At 41.6% G+C, this 22,282-nt stretch overlaps 1 protein-coding gene across 1 annotated transcript in view; it reads left to right on the top strand.

Annotated features, from left to right (window-relative positions):
* tmem170b (transmembrane protein 170B) overlaps nucleotides 1-21,248 on the top strand; it is a 119,066-nt gene extending 97,818 nt beyond the window's left edge. The window contains exon 3 of the mRNA XM_085988808.1: nucleotides 12,209-21,248. Coding sequence (XP_085844934.1) covers nucleotides 12,209-12,339 — 131 coding nt within the window. The 3' untranslated portion in view covers nucleotides 12,340-21,248. The remainder of the gene's footprint in view (nucleotides 1-12,208) is intronic.
* The last annotated feature ends 1,034 nt before the right edge of the window (nucleotides 21,249-22,282 follow it).

Below are 22,282 nucleotides of genomic sequence, written 5' to 3'. Positions count from 1 at the left end.
AACTAATTAAGAGCTAACACGGATTTGTAAAAGGCAGATCATGTTTGACTAATCTAATTGAATTTTTTGATGAAGTAATAGGGAGGATCGATGAAGGGAATGCAATGGATGTTGTCTACATGGATTTTAGGAAAGCATTTGACAAAGTACCATATTAGAAGGTTGGTTAACAAAATTGAGGCTCATGGAATAGGTGGGTCAGTGGCGGCTTGGATATGGAATTGGCTTAAGGACAGAAAACAGTTGTGGTAAATGGCTGTTTTTCAGACTGGAGGATGGTAGACAGTGGTGTTCCCCAAGTGCTGAGGCCAATGCTTTTTTTGATATGTATATAAATGACCTGGATATTTGGAATACAAGGTAGAATTTCTAAATTTGCCGATGACACCAAACTTGGTGGTATGGCAAACCGTGAGGATGATACAAATCGACTGCAACATGACATAGAAAGGCTAACAGAATGGGCAGACAAGTGGCAGATGGAATTTAATACAAAAAAGTGTGAGGTGATGCATTTTGGCAGAAGGAACAGGGAGAGGCAATATATACTTTATGGCACAGTTTTAAAGAGTGTGCAGGGACAGAGGGACCTGGGAGTTAATGTACAAATGTCCCTGAAGGTGGCAGGACATATTGAGAGAGTGGTTAGCAAAGCATATGGGATCTTGGGTTTCATAAATAGAGGTATTGAGTACAAAAATAGAGAAGTTATGCTGAATCGTTATAAAGTGTTGCTTAGGCCACAACTGGAATATTCCATCCAGTTCTGGTCACCACACTTTTTAAGAAGGATGTGAAGGCCCTTGAGAGGGTGCAGAGGAGATTTACCTGAATGGTTCTGGGGATGGGGGATCTTCGCTACAAGGACAGGTTGGAGAAGCTGGATTTGTTTTCATTAGAGCAAAGGAGGTTGAGGGGGGATTTGATAGAGGTGTACAAGATTATGACGGGTTTGGATAGGCTAGACGGGGAAAGGCTGTTCCCACTAGTTGATGGTACAAGGACTAGGGGACACAGATTTAAGGTTTTGGGCAAGAGATACAGGAGGGATGTGAGGAAAAACCTTTTTACGCAGCGAGTGGTGATGACCTGGAATTTGCTGCCGACGGCAGTGGTGGAAGCGGAGACACGCAATGTTTTCAAGGGCAGACTGGATAGGCACTTGAGGGAAATAAACTTGCAGGGCTACGGGGATAGAGCGGGGGAATGAGACTGACTGACTGACTGGATTGCTCTACAGAGAGCCAGCATGGATTTGATGGACCGAATGGCCTCCTGTGCCGTTTTGACTCTATGACTTCCCGCCTTCGTCAAAAGAGAATAAGTATGTTCTAGTGGTAGTGGACACCTTTTCTAAATGCGTAGGCACTTTTCTATTTCCCAGTGCCATCATCCAGGCCAAAGCAAAGATTCTAGTAAATCATGTATTCACCAGATGGGGGCTCCCCACATCAATAGATTCTGACCAAGGAAGTCATTTTACAAGAAGGGTCTTGCAATACACAATGCAATTGCTGAGAATAAAAAATGTCATTTCATATCCCCCACAACCCTACTTCATAAAATTACATACAATGTACTGCATAGAAACGGGCCATTCGGCCCAAATGGTCCATGGCAGTATTTCTGCTCCATAGGAGGAGCCTCCTCCTACCCCTCTTCATCTAACCCCATCAGCATAACCTTCTGTCCCTTTCCCCCTCCTGTGTTTATCCAGCTTCCCCTTGAATACATCAATGCTATTTTCTTCAACTACTCCTTGTGGTTGCAAGTTCCACTTTCTAACCACTGTGTATAAAAAATAAAAAAATAAACATTTTTCCTGGATTCCTTCATCAGGGATAGTGGAGCGAATGAACTGCACTCTTAAAAATACATTCTAAAAACAGTGTTAAAGAAATTGGTGACTCAATCCTCAAAGACTTGATCAACTGCCACCATCAGATCTAATAGCTATGCATTCGACCCCCCTCCTGAACTACCAAGGTAACGCATAAGATTATGACAGGACGAGTTTGAAAGTGTCACTGTAAATGACTTGGGGGAGAGCATTTTCTAGGGATGAATACAGAAGGTCGTGGGGTTTGGAAGGGGATGCAAGGAAGTGATTATGGCTTTATCTGACGTTGACACAATGGGAGTAGAGAGGTCACGTGCGAAGGCAAGGTCGAGGCGGTGGCTGTGAATATGTGTAGAGGAGTTTATATGGAGGAAGAGATTAAGGGAGGATAGGAGGGTAGTGAACTCTGGAGAGTGGGCATGATGAGTTCAGATGGGGGTTTAAATTACCAAGGATGAGAAATCGCTTGGTGCAGAGGCTGAGGGAGGAAAGCATTGAAGGTATCTTGGTGAGAAACTTTGTGGTACATAGGTGGGTGGTAGAGAATGAGGATTTTAAATAAGCAGCGAGAGGGTGGAACAAGGTGAGACGCTCAAAGGAGGAGAAGGTGCCAGAGGTGAAGGGGGACAAACCAAGGTGTGATTTGATAATGGGGGCCACTCCACCAAGTGAAGCACAGAGGGAAGCTGTAGACATCGTTAGTTAGTGTCTCATCACCTTTTTAGGAGTGGGTGCCACATTCACCTACTTTAGGGGCCAATCTGTCAGGACCATTTTAGTATTCATTGGCTCCCTCCCAATGATGATCAATATCTCCTTTTCATCCTGTCTCTTCGTACTCGGGGGTAAGTACTGGTGAATTATTTGTTTGCGATCTTCTAGCCTGTCTAGGACTTCATTTTTTTATTTTATACAACGGTTGTCATTTCTACTTGTGTTATCACTATTATAGGGAGTTGATGCTCATGACTTCCCTTGTTAATTTTGGTGAAAATAATCATTTATGATATATTAATTATCTTGTGCTCAGTCACCGTTTCAGCCCTGTTAACATCTTTGAGGTTCTTACCTACTCTCTGACTGTCATTTAACTGTTCTATATTGGAATAATTCTTGATACTGTCAGATTGCCTCTAGCATTGCTCATGGTGAGTTGGCTAAGTTAAGAACATAAGAATTAGGAGCAGGAGTAGGCCATACGGCCCCTCGAGCCTGCTCTACCATTCAATAAGATCATGACTGCTCTTTGACCTCGACTCCACTTTCTTGCAGTATCCCCATATCCCTTGATTAGCTTAATATCCAAAAATCTATCGGGCTCTGTCTTGAATATACACAACGACTGAGCCTCCGCAGCACTCTGGGGAAGAAAATTCCAAAGATTTACAATCTTCTGAGTGAAGAAATTCCTCCTCATCTCAGTCCTAAATGGCCGACCCCTTATCCTGAGACTATGCCCCCCTAGTTCTAGACTCTCCAACCAGGGGAAACAACCTCTCCGCATCTACCCTGTCAATTCCCCATAGAATCTTTTTATGTTTCAATGAGATCACCTCTCATTCTACTAAACTCCAGAGTATAGGTCCAGTCTACTCAATCTGTCCTCCTAGGACAATCCCCCCATCCCAGGAACCAGTCTGGTGAACCTTTGTTGCACTCCCTCTATGGCAAATATATCCTTCCTTCGGTAAGGAGACCAAAACTGTACACAATACTCCAGGTGTGGTCTCACCAGGGCCCTACTCTTATACTCAAATCCTCTTGTAATAAAGGCTAACATACCATTTGCTTTCCTAATTGCTTGCTGTACCTGCATGTTAGCTTTTGGTGATTCGTGTACAAGGATACCCAGGTCCCTCATTTCCCAATCTCTCTCCATTTAAAAAAATACTGTGCTTTTCTATTTTTCCTCCCAAAGTGGATAACTTCGCATTCCATCTGCCACATTCTTGCCCACTCACTTAGCCTGTCTATATCCCCTTGAAGCCTCTTTGCATCCTCCTCACAACTTACATTCCCACCTAGTTTTGTATCATTCTGCTAGTTACAACCTCAAAAAAACTCTTAACCGATTTGTCAAACATGATTTCCCTTTCATAAATCAGTGTGGACTCTGCCCAATCCTATTATTGGCCTGTATTTTCCGCATGCGCTGATAACCGGCGCTTCCGATCTGCCTGCCCGGGAGCAGGGCCTCCGCAGGCAGAGAGTTCCGCTTTCTGCACAACCTCCGCCCGCTGCAAACCTTTAAAAATCTTACGCCTGGTAAAAGCAAGCGTAAGGCCTGCTTTTACCAGCATAAGAGTTTAAAAAAAATTAAAAAAAATTCACTCATTTATAATTTAAAAATACTTTTCTTTTTAAAAAAAGGTAAGTTTATTTTAGCCTCGTAAAAAACTTAAATTTTTTTCAAAAAATTAAATTTTTGTTTAAAATATTTTAAACATTCTAAATACGTGATTTAATTTTTTTTTTAATGGGTCTAAGCGGAGAGACCTGTCAAAAGTGTGAATATATATCGATGACCCTTCGTCAGAACTGGAAAAAGTTAAAGATGTAACAGATTTGTAAGCAAGTGTGGGGCAGGAAAAGGGAGGAGGGGAGAAAAGTATAAAGGGAAGGTCTGTGATAGGATGGAAGGCAGGAGAGGTTAAAAGACAAAAGGAATGATGGCGCAAGACAAAAGGAGATGGTAATGGGACAAGTTAACAAAAAAAAATGACTCTAGATGAGGTGTAAATGGCAATGGCTGAATCATCAACAGTTGTCATGTGAGAGAAAAAAGAAAACAAATCTAGGGATTGAGGTTATAGTCTGAAATTGTTGAACTCGATGTTGAGTCCAGAAGGCTGTAAAGTGCCTAATCGAAAGATGAGGTGCTGTTCCTTGAGCTTCGTTGGAACAGTGTAAGAGGCCGAAGACAGAGATCAGAGTAGGATTGGAGCAGAGAATTAAAGTGACATGTGACTAGACTGAAAGGAGGTGTTCGCAAAGCGGTCACCCAATCTGCGTTTGGTTTCCCTAATGTAGAGGAGACTGCATCATGAGCAACGAATGCAGTATACTGTACTAAATTGCAAGGAGTACAAGTAAATCGCTGTTTCGCCTAGGAGTAGTGTTTGGGGCCCTGGACAGTGGGAAGAGAGGAGGTAAAAGGGCAGGTGTTGCATCTCCTGCACCTGCATGGGGAGGTGCCGTGGGAAGGGGAAGGGGTGTTGTGGGGTGATAGAGGAGTGGTCCAGGGTGTCTTAGAGGGAGCGGTCCCTTGGGAATGCTGAAAGTGGGGGAAGGGAAGATGTGTTTGGTGGTGGGATCACGCTGGAGGTGGCGGAAATGGTGGAGGATGATCTGTTGAATGTGAAGGCTGGTAGCGTGAAAGGGGAGGACAAGGGGAACCCTATTGTGGTTCTGGGAGGGGTGAAAGCAGAAGTGCGAAAAATGGAACAGGCACGGTCGAGGGCCATGTCGACCACGGTAGTGGGGAATCCTCGGTTGAGGAAAAAGGAAGACATATTGGAAGCACTAGTATGGAAGATGGCATCGTCAGAACCGCAGCAGAGCTGGAGAAACTGGGAGAATGGAATAGAGTCCTTACAGGAAGCGTGATGGAAGGAAGTGTAGTCCAGGTAGCTGTCATACCTTTTAATGTAGTTTCCCAATCTACCTTGGCCATCTCGCCCTTCATACCTGCGTAGTTTGCTTTGTTTAGATTTATTTAAGACCCTAGTTTTGGATTTAACTAAATTACTTTCAAACTTAATATAAAATTCTACCATATTATGGTCACTCTTCCCTAAGGGCCCCTTTACTACAAGGTTATTAATTCTCATTGCACAATACTTGATCTAAAATAGCCTGTTCCCTAGTTGGTTCCTCAATAGACTGATCTAGAAAACTATCTTGCATACAACATTCCATGAATTAGTCCTCCACACTATTAGTGCAAATTTGGTTTGCCCAGTCTATATGTAGATTAAGTCCCCCATGATTACTATATTACCCTTGTTACATGCGCTTCTAATTTCCTGATTTATACTCTGCCCTACATTACAACTACTGTTTAGGGGCCTATAAACAACTCCCATCAATGTTTTCTGCCCCTTGCTGTTTCTTCGCTCCACTCAAACTGATTCTACTTCTTGATTTTCAGAGCTAAGATCCTTTCTCTCTACTGTCTTTATCCCATTCTTTATTATCAGTACTACCCCTCTTCCTTTTCCATTTTGCCTATCTCGTCTGAAAGTTAAGTATCCTGGAATATTTAGTTCCCAACCTTGGTCACTTTGCAACCATGTCTCCGTAATGGCTATTAGATCAAACCTATTAATTTCTACCTCCGCTATTAATTCATCTGTTTTGTTGTGAATGCTTCGTGCATTCAGTTATAGTGCCTTTAGCTTTGACTATTTAAAACATGTTTCCCTGATGTCACCTTAGTCACTGATGGCTTTGTTACACTCTCTCTCCCTTCCTGACCCACTCTGCTTATTTTTACCCAAAACTCTGCTCTGCTCTAGAGTCTTGACATTTCTCTTGCTGCTTTTAAATTTATTCTTTCCTGAATCCTCTCATCCTGCATGCTAACTCTGTTTCCTGTACGAGAACATCTAAATCTCTCTGAACACCAACATTTAATAGTTTCTCACCATTTAAAAAATATTCTGTATTTCTATTCTTCCTACTAAAGTGACTAACCTCACATTTCCCCACATTCTACTCCCATCTGCCCTTTATTGCCCCTTCACTTAACCTGCCTATATCCCTTTGCAGGCTCTTTGTCCTCCTCACAGCTTACTTTCCCACCTAGCTTTGTATCATCAGAAAACTTGGATACGTTGCACTCAGTCCCTTCTTCTAGGTCATTGATATAGATTGTAAATAACTGAGGCCCAATCATTGATCCTTGCGGCACCTCACTGGTTACAGCCTGCCAACCTGAAAAAGTTCTGTTTATTCCTGCTCTCTATTTTCTGTCCGTTAACCAATCCTCTATCCAAGCTAATATATTACCCCAACCCCATGAGCCCTTATCTTGCACGACAACCTTTTATGTGGCATCTTATCAAATGTCTTTTGGAAATCCAAATATACTACACCCACTGGTTTCTATTTATCTACCCTGCTAGTTACATCCTCAAAAAATTCTTAATAAATTTGTCAAACACTATTTCCCCTTATAACCATGTTGACTCTGCCTAATCATATTATGATTTACTAAGTGTCCTGTTACCACTTCCTTAATAATGAATTCCAGCATTTTCCTGACAACTGATGTCAAGCTAATTGGCCTGTAGTTCCTTGTTTTCTCTCTCCCTCCTTTCTTGAATAGCGGAGTTACATTTGGTACCTTCCAATCCACTGGGACCATTCTAGGGAATTTTGGAAGATCACCAACAATGCATCCATTATCTCTGCAGCCACCTCTGTTAGAACCCTAGGATATAGGCCATCAGATCCAGGGGATTTGTCGGCTTTTAGTCCCATTTTAGTTTCTTAAGTACTTTTTCTTTACTGATATTAATTACTTTAAGTTCCTCACTCTCATTAGCCCCTTGGTTCCCCACTATTTTTAGTATGCTTTTTGTGTCTTCACTGTGAAGACAGATTCAAAATATTTGTTTAACTTCTGTCATTTCCTTAGTCCTCATCGTACTTTCTCCTGTCTCTGCCTGTAAGGGACCAACATTTACTTTTTCTACACTCTTCCTTTTTACATACTTGTAGAAGCTCTTACAATCTGTTTTTATATTTCTTGTTGGTTTACTCTTTTTGGTCATCCTTTGCTGGTTTCTAAAGCTCTCCCAATCTTCAGGCTTACTACTGTTCTTCGCAACATGATAATTCTCTTAATCTAATACTATCCTTAACTTCTTTAGTTAGACATGGATGGATCACTTTTCCCATGGCGTTTTTATTTCTCATTGGAATGTATAGTCGTTGAGAATTTCAGAATATTTCTTTAAATGTTTGCCACTGCTTACTACTATCATACCTTTTAATCTAATTTCCCAATCTGCTTTGGCCAACTCTCCCTTCATACCTATGTAATTGGCTTTATTTAAGTTTAAGACTCTAGTTTCCAATTTAAGTATGTCGCACTCAAACTCAATGTGAAATACTTTACATATTATGATCACTCTTCCCCAGAGGATCCTTTACTATGAAATTAGTTCTACCTATATCATTGCTTCCTATGTGGACCACAACAACTGGATCCTCCCCCCTCCAAGTTCTTCAGCCGTGAGGAGCTATCCTTACCCGTAGCACCAGGCAGGCAACCCAGCCTTCGGGACTCCTGCTCGCAGATGCAGAGAACAGTATCTATCCCCCCTGATTTATACTGTCCCCTACCACTACCACATTCCTTTTTACTTCCCCCCCCCCCCCCCCCCCCCACGCTTGATTGGTCCCCTGTCCCACGGTGCTGTGGTCACAGTTTGCCCATCCTCCCTGCAGTCATTATTCTCATCCATACAAGCAGCAAGTACCTGTTGGACAAGGTCAAGGGATGAGGCTCCTCCATCACTACATCCCAGGTCCCCATACCTGCCTGACCCACAGTCATATTCTCCTTTCCCCAACCACTAACTAACTCTAAAGTGCTACTTAACCTGAGGGGTGTGACTGTCTCCTGGAACAAAGTGTCCAGGTAACTCTCCCCCTCCCTGATGCATCGCAATGTCTGCAGTTCATCTCCAGCTCAACAACTCTGAACTAAGTTCCTGAACTTACAGACACTTGCTGCAGATGTGATTGCTCAGTATCTTGCTGCTCTCCGCAAACTCCCACGTGCTGCAGTTACGGCACGCCACCTGCCCTGCCATCCCATTCTAACCTTGTTTTTTTTATTTATTTAATTAAAGATTTTATTCAAGTGATTATTTATAGTTATATTAATTCATTCATTTATCTAGTTAAGTTATTAATTTAATAAAGTAATAGTTATAGTTCCCCAGCTCTCTAAACCACTGCCATAGCTTAGAGAGAAATAAAACACTAAGGCCTAGAAATTCAGTGGGCTGCGCCACCCGTTAGCGCCTTAAGAGGGCACTTAGTGGGTTGGACGCCACTGCCTACGCCTCCCGCTAAATTTAGCGGTGCGCTAATGGCGGCGCTAGCCGTTAGCACTGCACCGCTACCGATGACGTCATCGGTGTGCGCAGCGCCCTGCTACCGCCCCGATCGTGAAATTTAGTAGCGCCCCCTGCTTTAACACCAGTCGCAATTTGCAACCGGTTCAGGGGGGCCTACCTGCGGCGGTAGAGGTGCTGAGATGCGGGGCGGCCATTTTTTTTGCTGGCCGCCTGCCAGCACCCCTCCGCGCCGCCGTCCCCGGCCTCGGTGCCGGGCTCTTTTGCCGGCACTCGCAATTGTCGACCGCGCTGCAGCAGGCCCCTCCCCTTTAAGAAGGGGAGGAAGGCCTGCAGCACGCCGTGCCGCAGCGTGTGGCGCTGCGGCACGTTGTGCTGCGATCTTCAGCTGCAGCGCCCCAAGAGGGATGCGGGGCGCCTCGAGTAGCGCCGCGCTTCCCTCTGGGGTGCTCTGAATTTGCAGCGGGCGGCCGCAACTACTTCTGGGGCGCTACTTCCGGCGCCCTGGCGAGGCTGAAATGGGGCGCCACTGAATTTCTATGCCTAATACTCACCAACCAATCACCCACCTACTGTCCTGTGACGTCACTCCTTGATTTGATTTTTTTTTACTGTCTCTCTGCTGCTTCTTTTATCCCTGCCTCTGGTCCCGCTCTCCGTGCTGGTCTCTGGCCTTGGATCGCTGCTTTTTTATCCCCGCCTCTCCTGGTGCTGGTCTCGGGCCTCAGATCGCTGCTTTTTTATCCCCGCCTCTCTCGCCTCTGGTCCTGCTCTCGCCGCTAGTTGTTTTATAATGGAGGGGTGCGGCAAAGTGTCACAGGAAGTAAGTGCGACAAATGTGCGCTAACGTGCAAGACCTTTCTTGTATTACTAGTGGGCCTCCTGTGGGATTGCAACGAGGATGTCCAGAGAATACTAGGGTCCACTTTTAACTCGCTCCTTCTGATGGAGGACTGGAGCAGAGTTAAAATCAAGTTGGTTAACTTAAAGGCCTTTTCCTGCTCCACTGCCATTTTAACTCTGGCCATCCGCCTGAATCAGGTAGGAGCCTAGTTAATCGATGCAAATTGGTGTCCAATGATATAGATAAGGACCCTGATGCAATTTAAAGGGCCCACTTGGTAGCTTGTGCTTCTGGCTCTACAAGAATCATATGGGCCACGGCCTAACTTTTCTGCAGCAATGTCATCCGATATTGGGCTGACCTGGCGCCAGCAGCTGCAGCGGGATGAAATTAGTGTGTCTTCTATATGGGCAGGCCAACCACTCTACCAGATTACCACCCATGCGATGAAGACAAAAATGATCTCTTTCCCCCCCCCCCCCCCGAAACAGGTTTGTCTAAAACTTCCAGATATAGCACAAACAAGAAGCAAAGTGCACTGCACTTTCTCAACTGTTGAAGAGTACGTGTGTGAAGCTTGCTTTTCCTTTTATAGACCACTCTGGCACACCAGTCAGTGCTGAATTACAGGCAATGCTCCAGGTTTTCAGGGTTTATTTTTCCCATTTCAGTTTGTACCAAATTTATTGCATTATTGACATTTTTAATTTTGCACCGTTCAGATTTTCATTGACCCTGAGGCTTAGCGATACTTGTGATTAAGACTTTTTTTGTTGATCTAATGGCTCCCACATTTCCCAGCTCTCCACTCACCTGCTGGTGCTGTTGCCTCCTGCTTGGCTGACCAGAGCCTGGCTCTGCTACTTGAACATTAACCTAAGATGAACAATGCCAAATTTTTCTGTTGGTTAAACTTTAAAACCAGGTAACCCTGATGATGATTTTATGTTGTACTGTGAATTTGCTGGAGGTCCATTTGAAATTGGATTGTGTTAGCAGATTTCTTAGTTGATACCGTCACGACAAAAGGTTGTTAGTCTGGCGACAATAACTCCATTTATGATTCATGCATGAGTGGTTTTTATAATAACAAGCTTTATTACAGTGACTGATTTTGGTCTTCCATTTATAATATAACCTGGTTCCCAGGCTCTGACTACCTTCGAGAACACTCTGATGTCAGAACAACACAAGTCCTGGAGTGACCAGCTCCTGCCCTCCACGCAACTGCATTGCTCTTGACCCCTGAACTCCCTGAAGTTAAAGCGGACCTGGTTCTATTCTTATACTATAATACAGCCTTGGCCTGTGCTTACGTAATACATAGTTTGCACATTTAGCTGAGGCTGCAGTTTATAATCTTTTTAGCCTTTGCCTCTGTGCTACAAGCTTGTGTTTATAGTACGGTAAGTGCTTAGGCCAAATGTTTATTCCGTTCCCTAGACCCGTTGTTCATGTATAGAGACTAAATTAAATTCCCTGTCTGACATTTGCTCTACCACTAAAATTGCTAAAAGAAAGGAATGCGTTGACAAATTATTATTTTAAATCACGTTACAACATTCAACAGATTGAGACTGTCCCAAACTCATTTTGCTTGGTCGTCTTTCACTTACAGCTGAAGCGAATGATTATATAAGGTTACTGACATTAAAAGACCATTTTCTAAACCATTAATAGCCTTGTGTCAAATTCAGCCATGACTGTTGTTTAGGGTTTCCCAATTGCTTTTGATCATTGACCATTTAATACATCAAAAGGAGTACCAGTCAGTAACCTTTGCGTCTGCTGTTTTCCCCCTTGGTGCTTATGATCAAGGACACCTATTTGCAGTTTTCACAGAAAAATGGATGGACATGCAGAATAAATATTTTTTAAACATTGGTAAAACTCCCAAATCTCTCGTCGTAACAGCCGAATTTGACTTGCCATAGGCTTTACTTAAGATTTTTGAATAATGAGGACAGGTGGGCTTTTTTATTAATTTGTGTTTTATTGCACACTTTCATTGTACCTTTTACTATTTCAGATTCCATGTGTGAAATTCTATCTCTTCAACCCTCAAAAATGACTTGCAAAAAATTTGTTGTGTGTAAGGGGGTCACCTATGTGAAAATCAGTGTTCGAGGACTTTGCCTATTGGAGCTTAGCGAATCGATGGCACGGCTGGTGGTGATCCTTTCTGAAATTGGATATTTCACTTGGCCAGCATGTTGCAACTCCTAACAAGTTCCAAACCTTGCAACTTTGCTTCCAGATTTTCAGCTCCATTGCATTGGATTTGGACATCCAAAAATGTCCAGAGAATTTGGCCCTGTTGGTTGCAAGTCTTGCCTGCATTTTTGCAGATGGATATGTAATTTCTGGTTAGCTTAACATAATGATTGAATACTTTGCTGTGAAGTAATTGCCCTTTCTCTTCCCCTTGTGTAGGTGCAGCAGTGGCTGGTGTGTACAGGGTGGCAGGGAAAACCATGGCTCCACTTGAGGCATTGGTATTTGGTGCTGGACAAACCGTGCTCACAGTTGTCATCTCATTCTCCAGGATTCTAGCCACCCTATGAGGGAAGATTTCAACCAACTAAGCAAGTACTGTTGGCGCTCTTAATGTGGGGGGAAAAAATGAAAGTTTGATGAAAACCTGCTGAAAGACAGCAGAATTGAATGCCAACTTGCAAGCCCAGGATGTTGTGTAAAACATGCAAGGTTAGGTGATTTCCAGGCCAGTGGGAGGAAAGAAAAGCAGTCTGCTGTTTGAATCTCTGCACTACAGCACCGTATGTGCTTTTTCCAGGAAGGAGGGCATGAAGATGACTAAGTCGGTGAAGCCTCCAAGCAAAGCATTTTGTACAGTTACCAGTCATGTTGCCCATTAGTGGTGACTGATGCACACAACTGTAAATGCGCTCTAATACAAACTGCAGGGAGAGTATCAGTATTACATGTGCCAAACTTGGAAGTTTTTAAACATTTTGCAAATGTGAACTGTGCTCTGTGGTATCCAGGTAAAAAAATGGACTCTGGGGAGATGTTTACTACTGTATATTAGTAAGATAATTGCAAGCATTGAATATGGCGTTTCCTGTTTCCCCCCCTCCCACATACCTGAGGATATTGTGTTGGTATTTGTGCTTTATTGTGGTGATAGAAAAGCCCTACCAGGTGACTAGGTTTAAATACTACCATTAGTGACTAGCTGCTTTACTGTTCTAACATTTGTAATGACCAACCTTGCTTTTGTTCATTACTGCTGCTTCTAAGTGCACCTGAAGCTCCCTTCCACTCACTGCACTATATTAGTGTTCTTTTTGGAAAGGAACTACTATACAAGTAAATGGATCACTTGACTGGGATTCTTGCCATCACTTATTGTGCATGTCACTCTAGCCAGTACGATTGTGCACAAACTAGCTTTTAGCAGGGCGCATGCCAGCAGCAAAAAAATCACAAGAACCATTATTCACTCTGTTTACAATTCATAATGAAACTGAGAAAATATGGTTTGAATATTTCTGAATGATTGTGAAATTCGAACATTTCTACTCTTCCCCCACGCTTTGCCTTGTGGGGTTTTCCTTTCTGTGGTTCAAATGACGACTGAATTACTGTACAGTAGTTACAGGGCTGGTCTCCTAGGCAGATCTGAGTTACTGTACAGTAATTTCAGGGCTGGCCTTCTAACCAGACTACATTTCAAGTCCTTGGGTCTGCATGCTCCTCAAACTCATCCCAACTGTTGCAGACAGATCTACTGGCTCTTTAACCATTTAGGTGGAAGTGGGAAACATTGACATTGTGCATCTTGGTGTACTGAAGCATGTCTGTTGCGCACTGACCTCGAGTTTTATCAGATACATGGCTATAGTAAAATGTACAGCTTGAACTGCCCTGAAATTTCTGCTAGAGGTGGTTTTCGAGCATAGAATGCTTTTGTGTTTGAGAGTGCAAAAGAGGGCCAAACAAGAGCTGGACATTGGAAGCATAAAACACTTGTATTTTTTGATTTATTTGTAACATTGAAACTGGGACTGTAACCAAAGATTTGTAAACTCGTACATCCATTTGCAATTTTTGATCAATGGAATGTTGCCCATTGATGTGCTGCTAATTCTTCACTTTTTTTGTTCAGTTGAAGGTAAATTCCTTTTGGTATATCATTTATAAACTTTGGTTACAGCTCGAATTCTAGGTTGCCAGAGGTTGTGGTTCTAGAAACCAGTGGTTTGTTCCAGACTGCTTTTAATCTTGTAGTGCTACTGTTTTTGCTGATGTCCTGACTCTAGGCTTGGTTCATTTTAGTATTAAAGCAATGTTCATAGAACATGTCCCTGATGTACACCGTACAAATTTCAAACTGCCTCCAAAGAGGATCAGTGCTCACTGCAATTTGAAGAAATGTGCTGGATGGAAGCTTTCAAGTTTAAAGTTTATCTCTGACTTTTGATGGTAACCTCCCTTTTCTCTTAATTTTGTTTTGCATTCAACATGACAGCAGACTATGCCCAGGTATACCTGATGCACAAACTATTCTAGTGTGATACTGGTTTATTAGAAAAAGAGATGACCCACTTTTAGTAGTCATCTTTCTTCTACGGAGCATTCTGCACACACCATTCTGAAACAATCGCATAAGGGATAAAATACCATGTAGTCAAGAGCTAGACTATTAAAAACATCTTTACATAACGCCAGAAACATTTTTAGTGTATAAAAGGGATGAATGTACAGTATTTAGCCTAGTACATTTTGTAGCTATGCCCTCCTTTGGACCTAACCAGTAAACATTTCCTTCCACTGAATCTAGAACTGCCAAGCTTGTCTTCAAACTGTTTACAAAATGTCAGTAGAGGCCTGGGGAGGCAAAGGAACATCTGAAAGCTGGACTGTAAATCTTCTCTTGAAGCCAGTTTCCTTTAAATACTTGGTTTAGTAATCTGCACGAGTTTGGAAATTAATTTTCTAGAAGACTGGAATAAAAACATTTTCATTGTGTCTGATTGCAAATGAGGCACAAATCCATCCATGATGGTGATGCCCATAATTTTGTTCTGCACATCATGCTTCAGAAAATTCCATCTCATTGTACATGTTGTATTCTCACTATTACTATGAGAAATGAACATCTACAGCCTGCTAACTGGTGCAGATAGACTGTCAAGAATCTGATGCCCTGAACTTCCATGGGGTCCTCCTAATCTCCTGCCACAACTCCTGTGTCTTTGGATAAAATTAGAGAGCCCTTTAGATCCTCTTCAAATTGTATCTGGTCCCAATCCACTGTCATCAATGCAGTTTCATTCTGGATATTGATTGGTGCTGTAAATCTACTTGCTTGGCACATTTGGACTTTTATAGTCGTACAGGTATGAGTGACAAAAAATATTTTTGTTGCAAACATGAACTATATATTGGTAAGAACTTCCCATTTGCTAACATTTTTGTTCTGGGGTTTCATTCTTAAACCATTTGGATGAATAGTGAACACAACAAAAGAATGTTAATGGGGTGACAAATACTGTACACTGAAACTACTGGACTATTTAGTATATTGCTTAACATTCCTTTTGACCCTCACACGACATAGGCCTCGATTTTAATTCCAGGTGGATTCCCCACTCAGGCCAGAGTTAAAATTACAGTCGGGTCTCAGTGATGTCATCGGGCCGCAACATGCATATGTAAAGAAGGACCCTATCGGCTCCGGGTGCATGTCCTTGCCTCCTGCTCAGGAGCGCAAGTTAAAATTGCAGATGTTGGGATCATGGTGGCTTTCAGGCAGGTAAGAGCCAGGGCAATTTTAGCTACCTGCCTGCCAGGTTTCTGCTGAGCGGGTAGGGTTAAAATCACCCCCTATTTTCCTGTTATGCTATGAATACCCTAATTGTGTCTGCTAGTATTTCGAAGCTGAGTTCTGCAGGTAAATCCCAATGCCTCAGTGTCTCCTTTAGCAGCTCTACTGTAATGTTCTTGTGAATATTTTACCTCCTATTATTGATCCAAAAATTGATCTCTCACAACAAAGTCTAACCTATAATTTTATACTTCATTAAAAAAAAATCAGTGATGCTCGCAATAGTTCTAATCAAATGCCTGGATATTTGATACAGATTTCCTGGCACTGTGTTCTTTACTTGCTGGATGGCAGGATACAACACTACTCCAGCAAGCTTATTGTTTTTTTAATTTAATTTTGAACCTGCAATAAACTAGCTGTCCAAGAATAGCCATGCTGCAGCATTAAACTTTATTAATACCTGAATTTAACTTGGGTTTTAAATATCATGTCTTTGTTCCCAACATTAAGTAAGAACATATTGAATACTCGTAAGGTGTGTTTCAAATCTTTTCAGTTATTCTATACAGGCTTGGTGGGAAAAGGCTGAGTTCAAACTAGCTCAAAGCTGCCTTGAATCTCCAAAATTAGAAAATTTCATAGAGGGGGGGAGGGGGGGAAAGGTGTCCACCTGTATAAAGCATGGTGTATCACACACTAAAATGTGAATTAACATGCACACTGGAAGTTCTAGAATAGCACCAATGGAATTTACTGTTCTGAAGCATTAGCCACCATTCATCTCCCACTGTAGACTGGACAGTTTGGATAACCAGGTCACACTGTTAGTGACCAGGAATCCATGGCTGTAGTCTCCTCAGGCCATTCTTAAAATGGCAGCTCTAGCGCTACCCTGGTGGCTCAGTTAGTAAAAACTCTGTACAATGTAGATCTGAGCCAAACCAATCACAGAATCACAGAAACCCCACAGTGCAGATAGAGGCCATTTCGGCCCATCGAGCCTGCACCGACACATATCCCACCCGATCCCCGTAACCCCTACACCAACACATATCCCACCCTATCCTGTAACCCCACGTATTTAATCCCCCTAACACTAAGGGTCAATTTATCATAGCCAATCAACCTAACCTGCACATCTTTGGACTGTGGGAGGAAACCGGAGCACCCGGAGGAAACCCACGCAAACACGGGGAGAATGTGCAAACTCCACACAGACAGTCGCCCGAGGCCGGATTCGAACCCGGGTCCCTGGCGCTGTGAGGCAACAGTGCTAACCACTATGCCACCGTGCTGCCCTTAGAAGGACCCGGCTTCAACTTGTGTCTGAATTTCTGGTAGTGGAGAATTCCACTATTAGTTGGTATAAAGAAGGAAGAAAAACTTGTTTCATGCAAAATACTCAAGTATTATTGTTTTGTGTAATAGATGGGCGTTGCACAGAACAGTTGGGTGGTTATGTAAAACTGCCCTTTCACCTACTGAAACATGGTGGCCCATAGCTCCATGTTTAAATGTCCTAAGTAATATGGGTTTGAGCAACCTTCTATAGGATCATTAATCAGTAAGATCCAAACATTCCCTTCATAATCATTAAGCTGAACACTCTCATCTTTGAGATACTACAATATTAGAAATGGAAGCTTTACACTAGATCTTTGGAAGTTTATTGGTGGTATGTGGATGCAGGTCTGCAGTTGACTTGTGCCATACCTGACCTTGAAGAGTATACTGCTGTAAAAGCCCTAGATTTTCTGATTGTTATACTGGTGGTAAGTCATTCATTTTAAATGGGTTTATACTGTCTGTTATATTTAGAAAATCTAGTCCAAAATGTTGATACTTTGCTTTGGAATCTTTAGGAAGATTTGCTGGCCAGTAACCTTTATTCCAATATCTGACTCCTTTCCCCCTTCAGTTGCAATTGAGGCTTTGCACGTGCTGTAATTTTTAGTCAAGAAATTTGACAAATCACTTGGTTTTTGGAAGATATGCTGAATTATTTTTAAAAACTAAGTGCTGAAAATCAAAAACAAAATAGTGAAAACATACAGTAGGTCTGTCTGACCTTGTAAAGAAAAAAGGCAGATTAACATTTCAGGTGCAAAGACCCTTCATCAGAAATGAAAACTGGAAGATAAGACCGCTCCTTGGTAGGGCTGAAAGGAATGTTTGATTTTGATAAAGGGTCTGCATCTGAAATGTTAATCTGTCCTTTCTAAAAGCTGACACACCTGCTGTGCACTTCCAGCATTTTTGGTTCTTTTGCTGCTGAATTATTCATCTCTAGCCATTTTGCTAAAGATTTTATTGGTTCTAAATATAATTTTTCGATCATTTTTGGCTACTGCATTGATGCCCTTTATAGCTGTCTGAAAAGACAGTGAAACAAACTGTAGTAATAACAGGCATGTGGATTGGACAGATGCTGATCCCTTAAATAAAAAAATAATTTAAAAAAAATTGTCACTCTTCTGTGGATTATTAATGCTCTGTATTTCCCCCCCCCCCTTTTCCTGAAAATTCCTTTTTGTCTTCTTTTAAAAAATCTTTTAATATATTGTAAAGATTTGGCATCACTCTTTTACATTTGTGACCTGGGAATACTCCCCAGGAAGTCTGTATGGTTTCCCTTCAGCCAACACTGAGTTTACAAAACTTTTTTTTTCTTTTTAGGAAAGCGGTTTAACCTGCATAAACTAAAAGCTCAATGAGTGCCAGTTTTTTCTCTGGAGGATTATATGTATTTGTGATTTCATGCAATTGCACATTATTTTGTCAACTTGCAAGAAATGTTTTCTCTCTCAAGAGTATTACAAACTCTTAAAATCGAATTGCTAAAGAACTCCCAGGAAATTTTTTTCCCCCAGAAACAAAAACTGTAAACACTGGGCTCCAGTGATGCCTATAGCTTGATTAGCTCATTATAATGCATAGAAGAATCTCCTGCAATACAAGGTAACCTGTTGTAATGGTTTTAAGAACTGTACAAAAATAAACAGCAGTCTTTAGCTTATGGTTTCTATTAAAACTGACGGCAAAGTTTTTTTAATCATTTCTTTTAAATCCAGAAAAATGTCTATTCTGTTGAGCTACTTTTTTTTTTAAAATGCAGTTTTATATACCCCATCCAAGACCAATGTATCTTTCCTGAGATTTGGTGCCCAAAACTGATGGAGTACTCCCAGATGGGGTCTCGCCAAGGCTGTGTACAACTGAAGCATAACTTCCTCACTTTTGAATTCCAACCACCTTGGGATAAAGGACAATATTCTATTAGTTTTTTGATTACTTTTTGTACCTGTGCACTAGCTTTTAGTGATGTGTACATAGACATTAACTTACTTTCTTCCTCCACAGTTGCTAATCTTTCACCATTAATATTCCAATTTATTTTTCTCTGATCCAAAGTGGATGAACTCACACGTACACACATTGAACTCCATCTGCCATAGTTTTGCTTTCACTTAGTCTGTCTGTGTTCCTTTGTAACTTCCTGCTTCTATCCACACAACAAACTGTGCCTCCTAACGTTGTCATCTGCAAACTTGGATGAAGAACTAGAGAGTTGTACATCCAAGTCATTAATATATTTGGTGAAAAGCTCATGCCTCAGGGTCTTCTCTTCCTCTTTATGCAGAAATTGGGTATCCCCATTGGGAAGGCCATTCCAGCTGTTTAGTCCTTCTGAATGCATGGAGGGGGAGAAACAAGGGTGTGAAAATTTTTGGGTACACTCACTTTGGTTAAGTATACAGTGCAGGTCTCAGTAAGAATTTTTTTAAAGTGTGAAGAAAATCGCTACCAAACTCCAGATATCTCTGTTGCACTGATATCAGGTGACCTTCATGCGTTGCAATCATTCAGCATAAAACCGTCATTAATCAGTTATGCACAAATCTCCTCGGGTGGTGGGAATGGTGCTGTAGTTCTGGCCCTTTTTTTCTTAAAAGGGGCTCCCCAATTTCTCAGTGCCATAATGATCAAGAAGGTCCCAGGCTTGATGTCTGTTTTTCACTGTTGCCACATCTTGGGAAGTGGGGCCAGCACAGGAGACTGCTTTGTGCTTGCAATACTCTTGCATTGTCTTCCCTTAGATACTCCTGGCCTGTTCAGCAATGGATGTGGGCTATAACCAAACAGACAAAATGCTTGTCTGAAGGAGTCTGATTTGCAGGAATTCTTTCCTTGCTTTTCCTGAGCTGGCTGATCAGTGATGAAGCTACAGTTGGCCTCCTCCTGGGAGAGGTCGGCCAGTGTTCCTGGTTCTGGTAACGCTAGCCACTCACATAGGAAGAATGGCCAATTGAGTGAATTACCAGAGGGATGAAGGTGCAGCCATTACTCCAGCACAAGGCACTCTGCAGGTGAAGGGAAAGATTGCTCTTTTTGCACCAATGTTCAGCTCTGTTTTCTTGCAGCCTGAATATATTTATTTAGCCGCACAACACTTTGGTGAACAGAATGCAGCTGCTTCATCTAATCCTGTTACAAATATTGTTTTAAAAGTATTTTAAACATAGCAGTGCTGTTACCCATCTTGTAGAACTTGGTAACCTTTCACAACTGTAGCATTCTTGAGACTTGTGGTTTAACTTTTTCAAAATGGTGCCACCCATCTGAAAGTTTTCAACTGCCAGTTAATATGACAGAAAATCTCCCTGATTTTTGCCCAACTGTGGGAGCCAAACTATATTGTTAGGAACCAACAAGTGTTTTTATTATATATTAAAAATGTTTAAAAAGCATTAAAAAAAGTATACAAACTTTGCAGGGAGCACATGACATCTAGTATCTAGGGAATCAACCAGGATGTTTGGAACTGGATGGGGCTTCACAGTACCAGCTCCAAAGGCTCATGTGTATTACTAATTGAATAATTTGAGGCCAGATTCAGTGAAGGAAACACAAAGCTGGGGTTTGATAGACTATTTGTAATCAGTTTCAAATATTTAGACACAATTTTTATTCTGTACTGTTTACCTGTAAATGTCAGTGAAAGGGAAGATCTCCCAAAGTATTGTGTTTTCTAGTATCTGAACTTATTAAAAGGTTTGGTTGCTCGTTATGGATGGAAGATGCATTAGTCTTAGTGAAATTAAAAGAAATAAATGTTATTGTTTCAGTCTGTGTAAATAATATTGTATGTAACACACTGTTTGCAATACTGCAGTCTGCTGTTGTAGACTGCTGCAGTGGAGAAAATTCCATTACCCAACATAATTATTCAGAATGAACAGAAACATCCTCATTTTATAATTAAACAAAAATCGTCCTCCTTTGGTAGTTGACCTCTTCAAAATGAACTCTTGCAGCAACTTCTGAACATCTCTGACTTGACGACAAGCTTGCTGTTTCTTCATGTTTGTTGAAGTAAATAAAATTGCAAAATGGGATAGTTCACTTATATTTTACCAATGGAAGAATCTTTGCTTCAAGCACATGGCTGTGTGTGTGTGTAGCACGTTTACTTATTACTGTTCTGCCCTTTGGTGATTTCAGGTGCATTGGACTCTAGAACTGGGTTTGGTTACACTTACTGTATGATGATGACCTAAAGCTGTAAATAATGTATATTACAGTTTTTAATTTTTTTAATAAGCGACCATTTTTATTTCCCTATTTACGTACAGCCCTGTATTGTTCATAACTACTTGAAGAATAAAGTTTTGCAGTGAACTATTTTGGCTTGGCCTGTTTCCATTTTCAGTTGTAATATGAAGTTAATCATGATAGGTGCTGTTTATTACTATGTACATCTTGAAGTTTATCACTTAAGGATTAGTAAACTCTAATCAGCACACCAATGTGCTACGCAACAGAGATGAGTAGGACACTTGTTTGCATTTATGATTTCTGAGTAACACATTGCAGTTTGTATATTCTATTGGAGCTTCTTTCCTCTTGCAAGTCTTTTGGTGACCCATTCTGTAAGCATTCTTCATCTCCTACAAACTGCCATGGTTTAACAATTGACCTTAATCGTGGTTGTTTGCTTGCATAGGATGCCCAGCTCTTCTCCTGTCAATCTGGATATGGAAAATATCTCTCTTATGCTCTATCTTATCTATTCACCTTGCTGTGACTCATGCTTGCTTCAGATACTTTTTCTTCATGTCCAACAGAAAAGTCCGCTTCCATAAGCAAACACTTGCTTCTAAAGAATTGAAGCTTGAGCTTGTGTGAAATATTTTGGGAGAGTAGGTCACGGTGAGAAAAGGATCTTTTTCCCCCATTAAGATCTGCACTGGAAATAGTGTGGCATCCCACTGTACCCTCCTGATGTCTCCGACTCATGGAAAATGCCACACCAACAGGACATGAGACTTGGGTTGAAAGCTAAGCTTACGAAGGTTAACAAACGAAGATTGAAACAAAGCAGATTGAGTACAGTGAATGAAAACTTGGTTTTGAATTTGGTAAACAAATAAAAGTTTTGCAACCACAGTAATTATATAAAGTTGAATCTTGCATATCTGAGGAATAGCTTCATGTGAGACTGCTGCACATACACTGGCACAACCAAGCACTAACTAATCTTTTCTAAAGTCTAATCCAATGCGAAGGAACAATTTTGAAGTATTTTCACAATTTTGTCAAAACTGTAAATCATAGGGTTCAAATGTCCATAGATTACCTGAGTTTTCTAATTCAACTCCTTTTTGAAGTGGCATACACAAACTAATCAGGAATATGGATTGGGCCCATTTTGC

This window comes from Somniosus microcephalus, chromosome 5, assembly GCF_052327205.1.
Source record: "Somniosus microcephalus isolate GS21.2 chromosome 5, FLI_Smic_1.0, whole genome shotgun sequence".
Taxonomy (NCBI): domain Eukaryota; kingdom Metazoa; phylum Chordata; class Chondrichthyes; order Squaliformes; family Somniosidae; genus Somniosus; species Somniosus microcephalus.
Note: the sequence above shows the minus strand (reverse complement) of the source record. Positions and strands in the feature narration are given on the sequence as shown.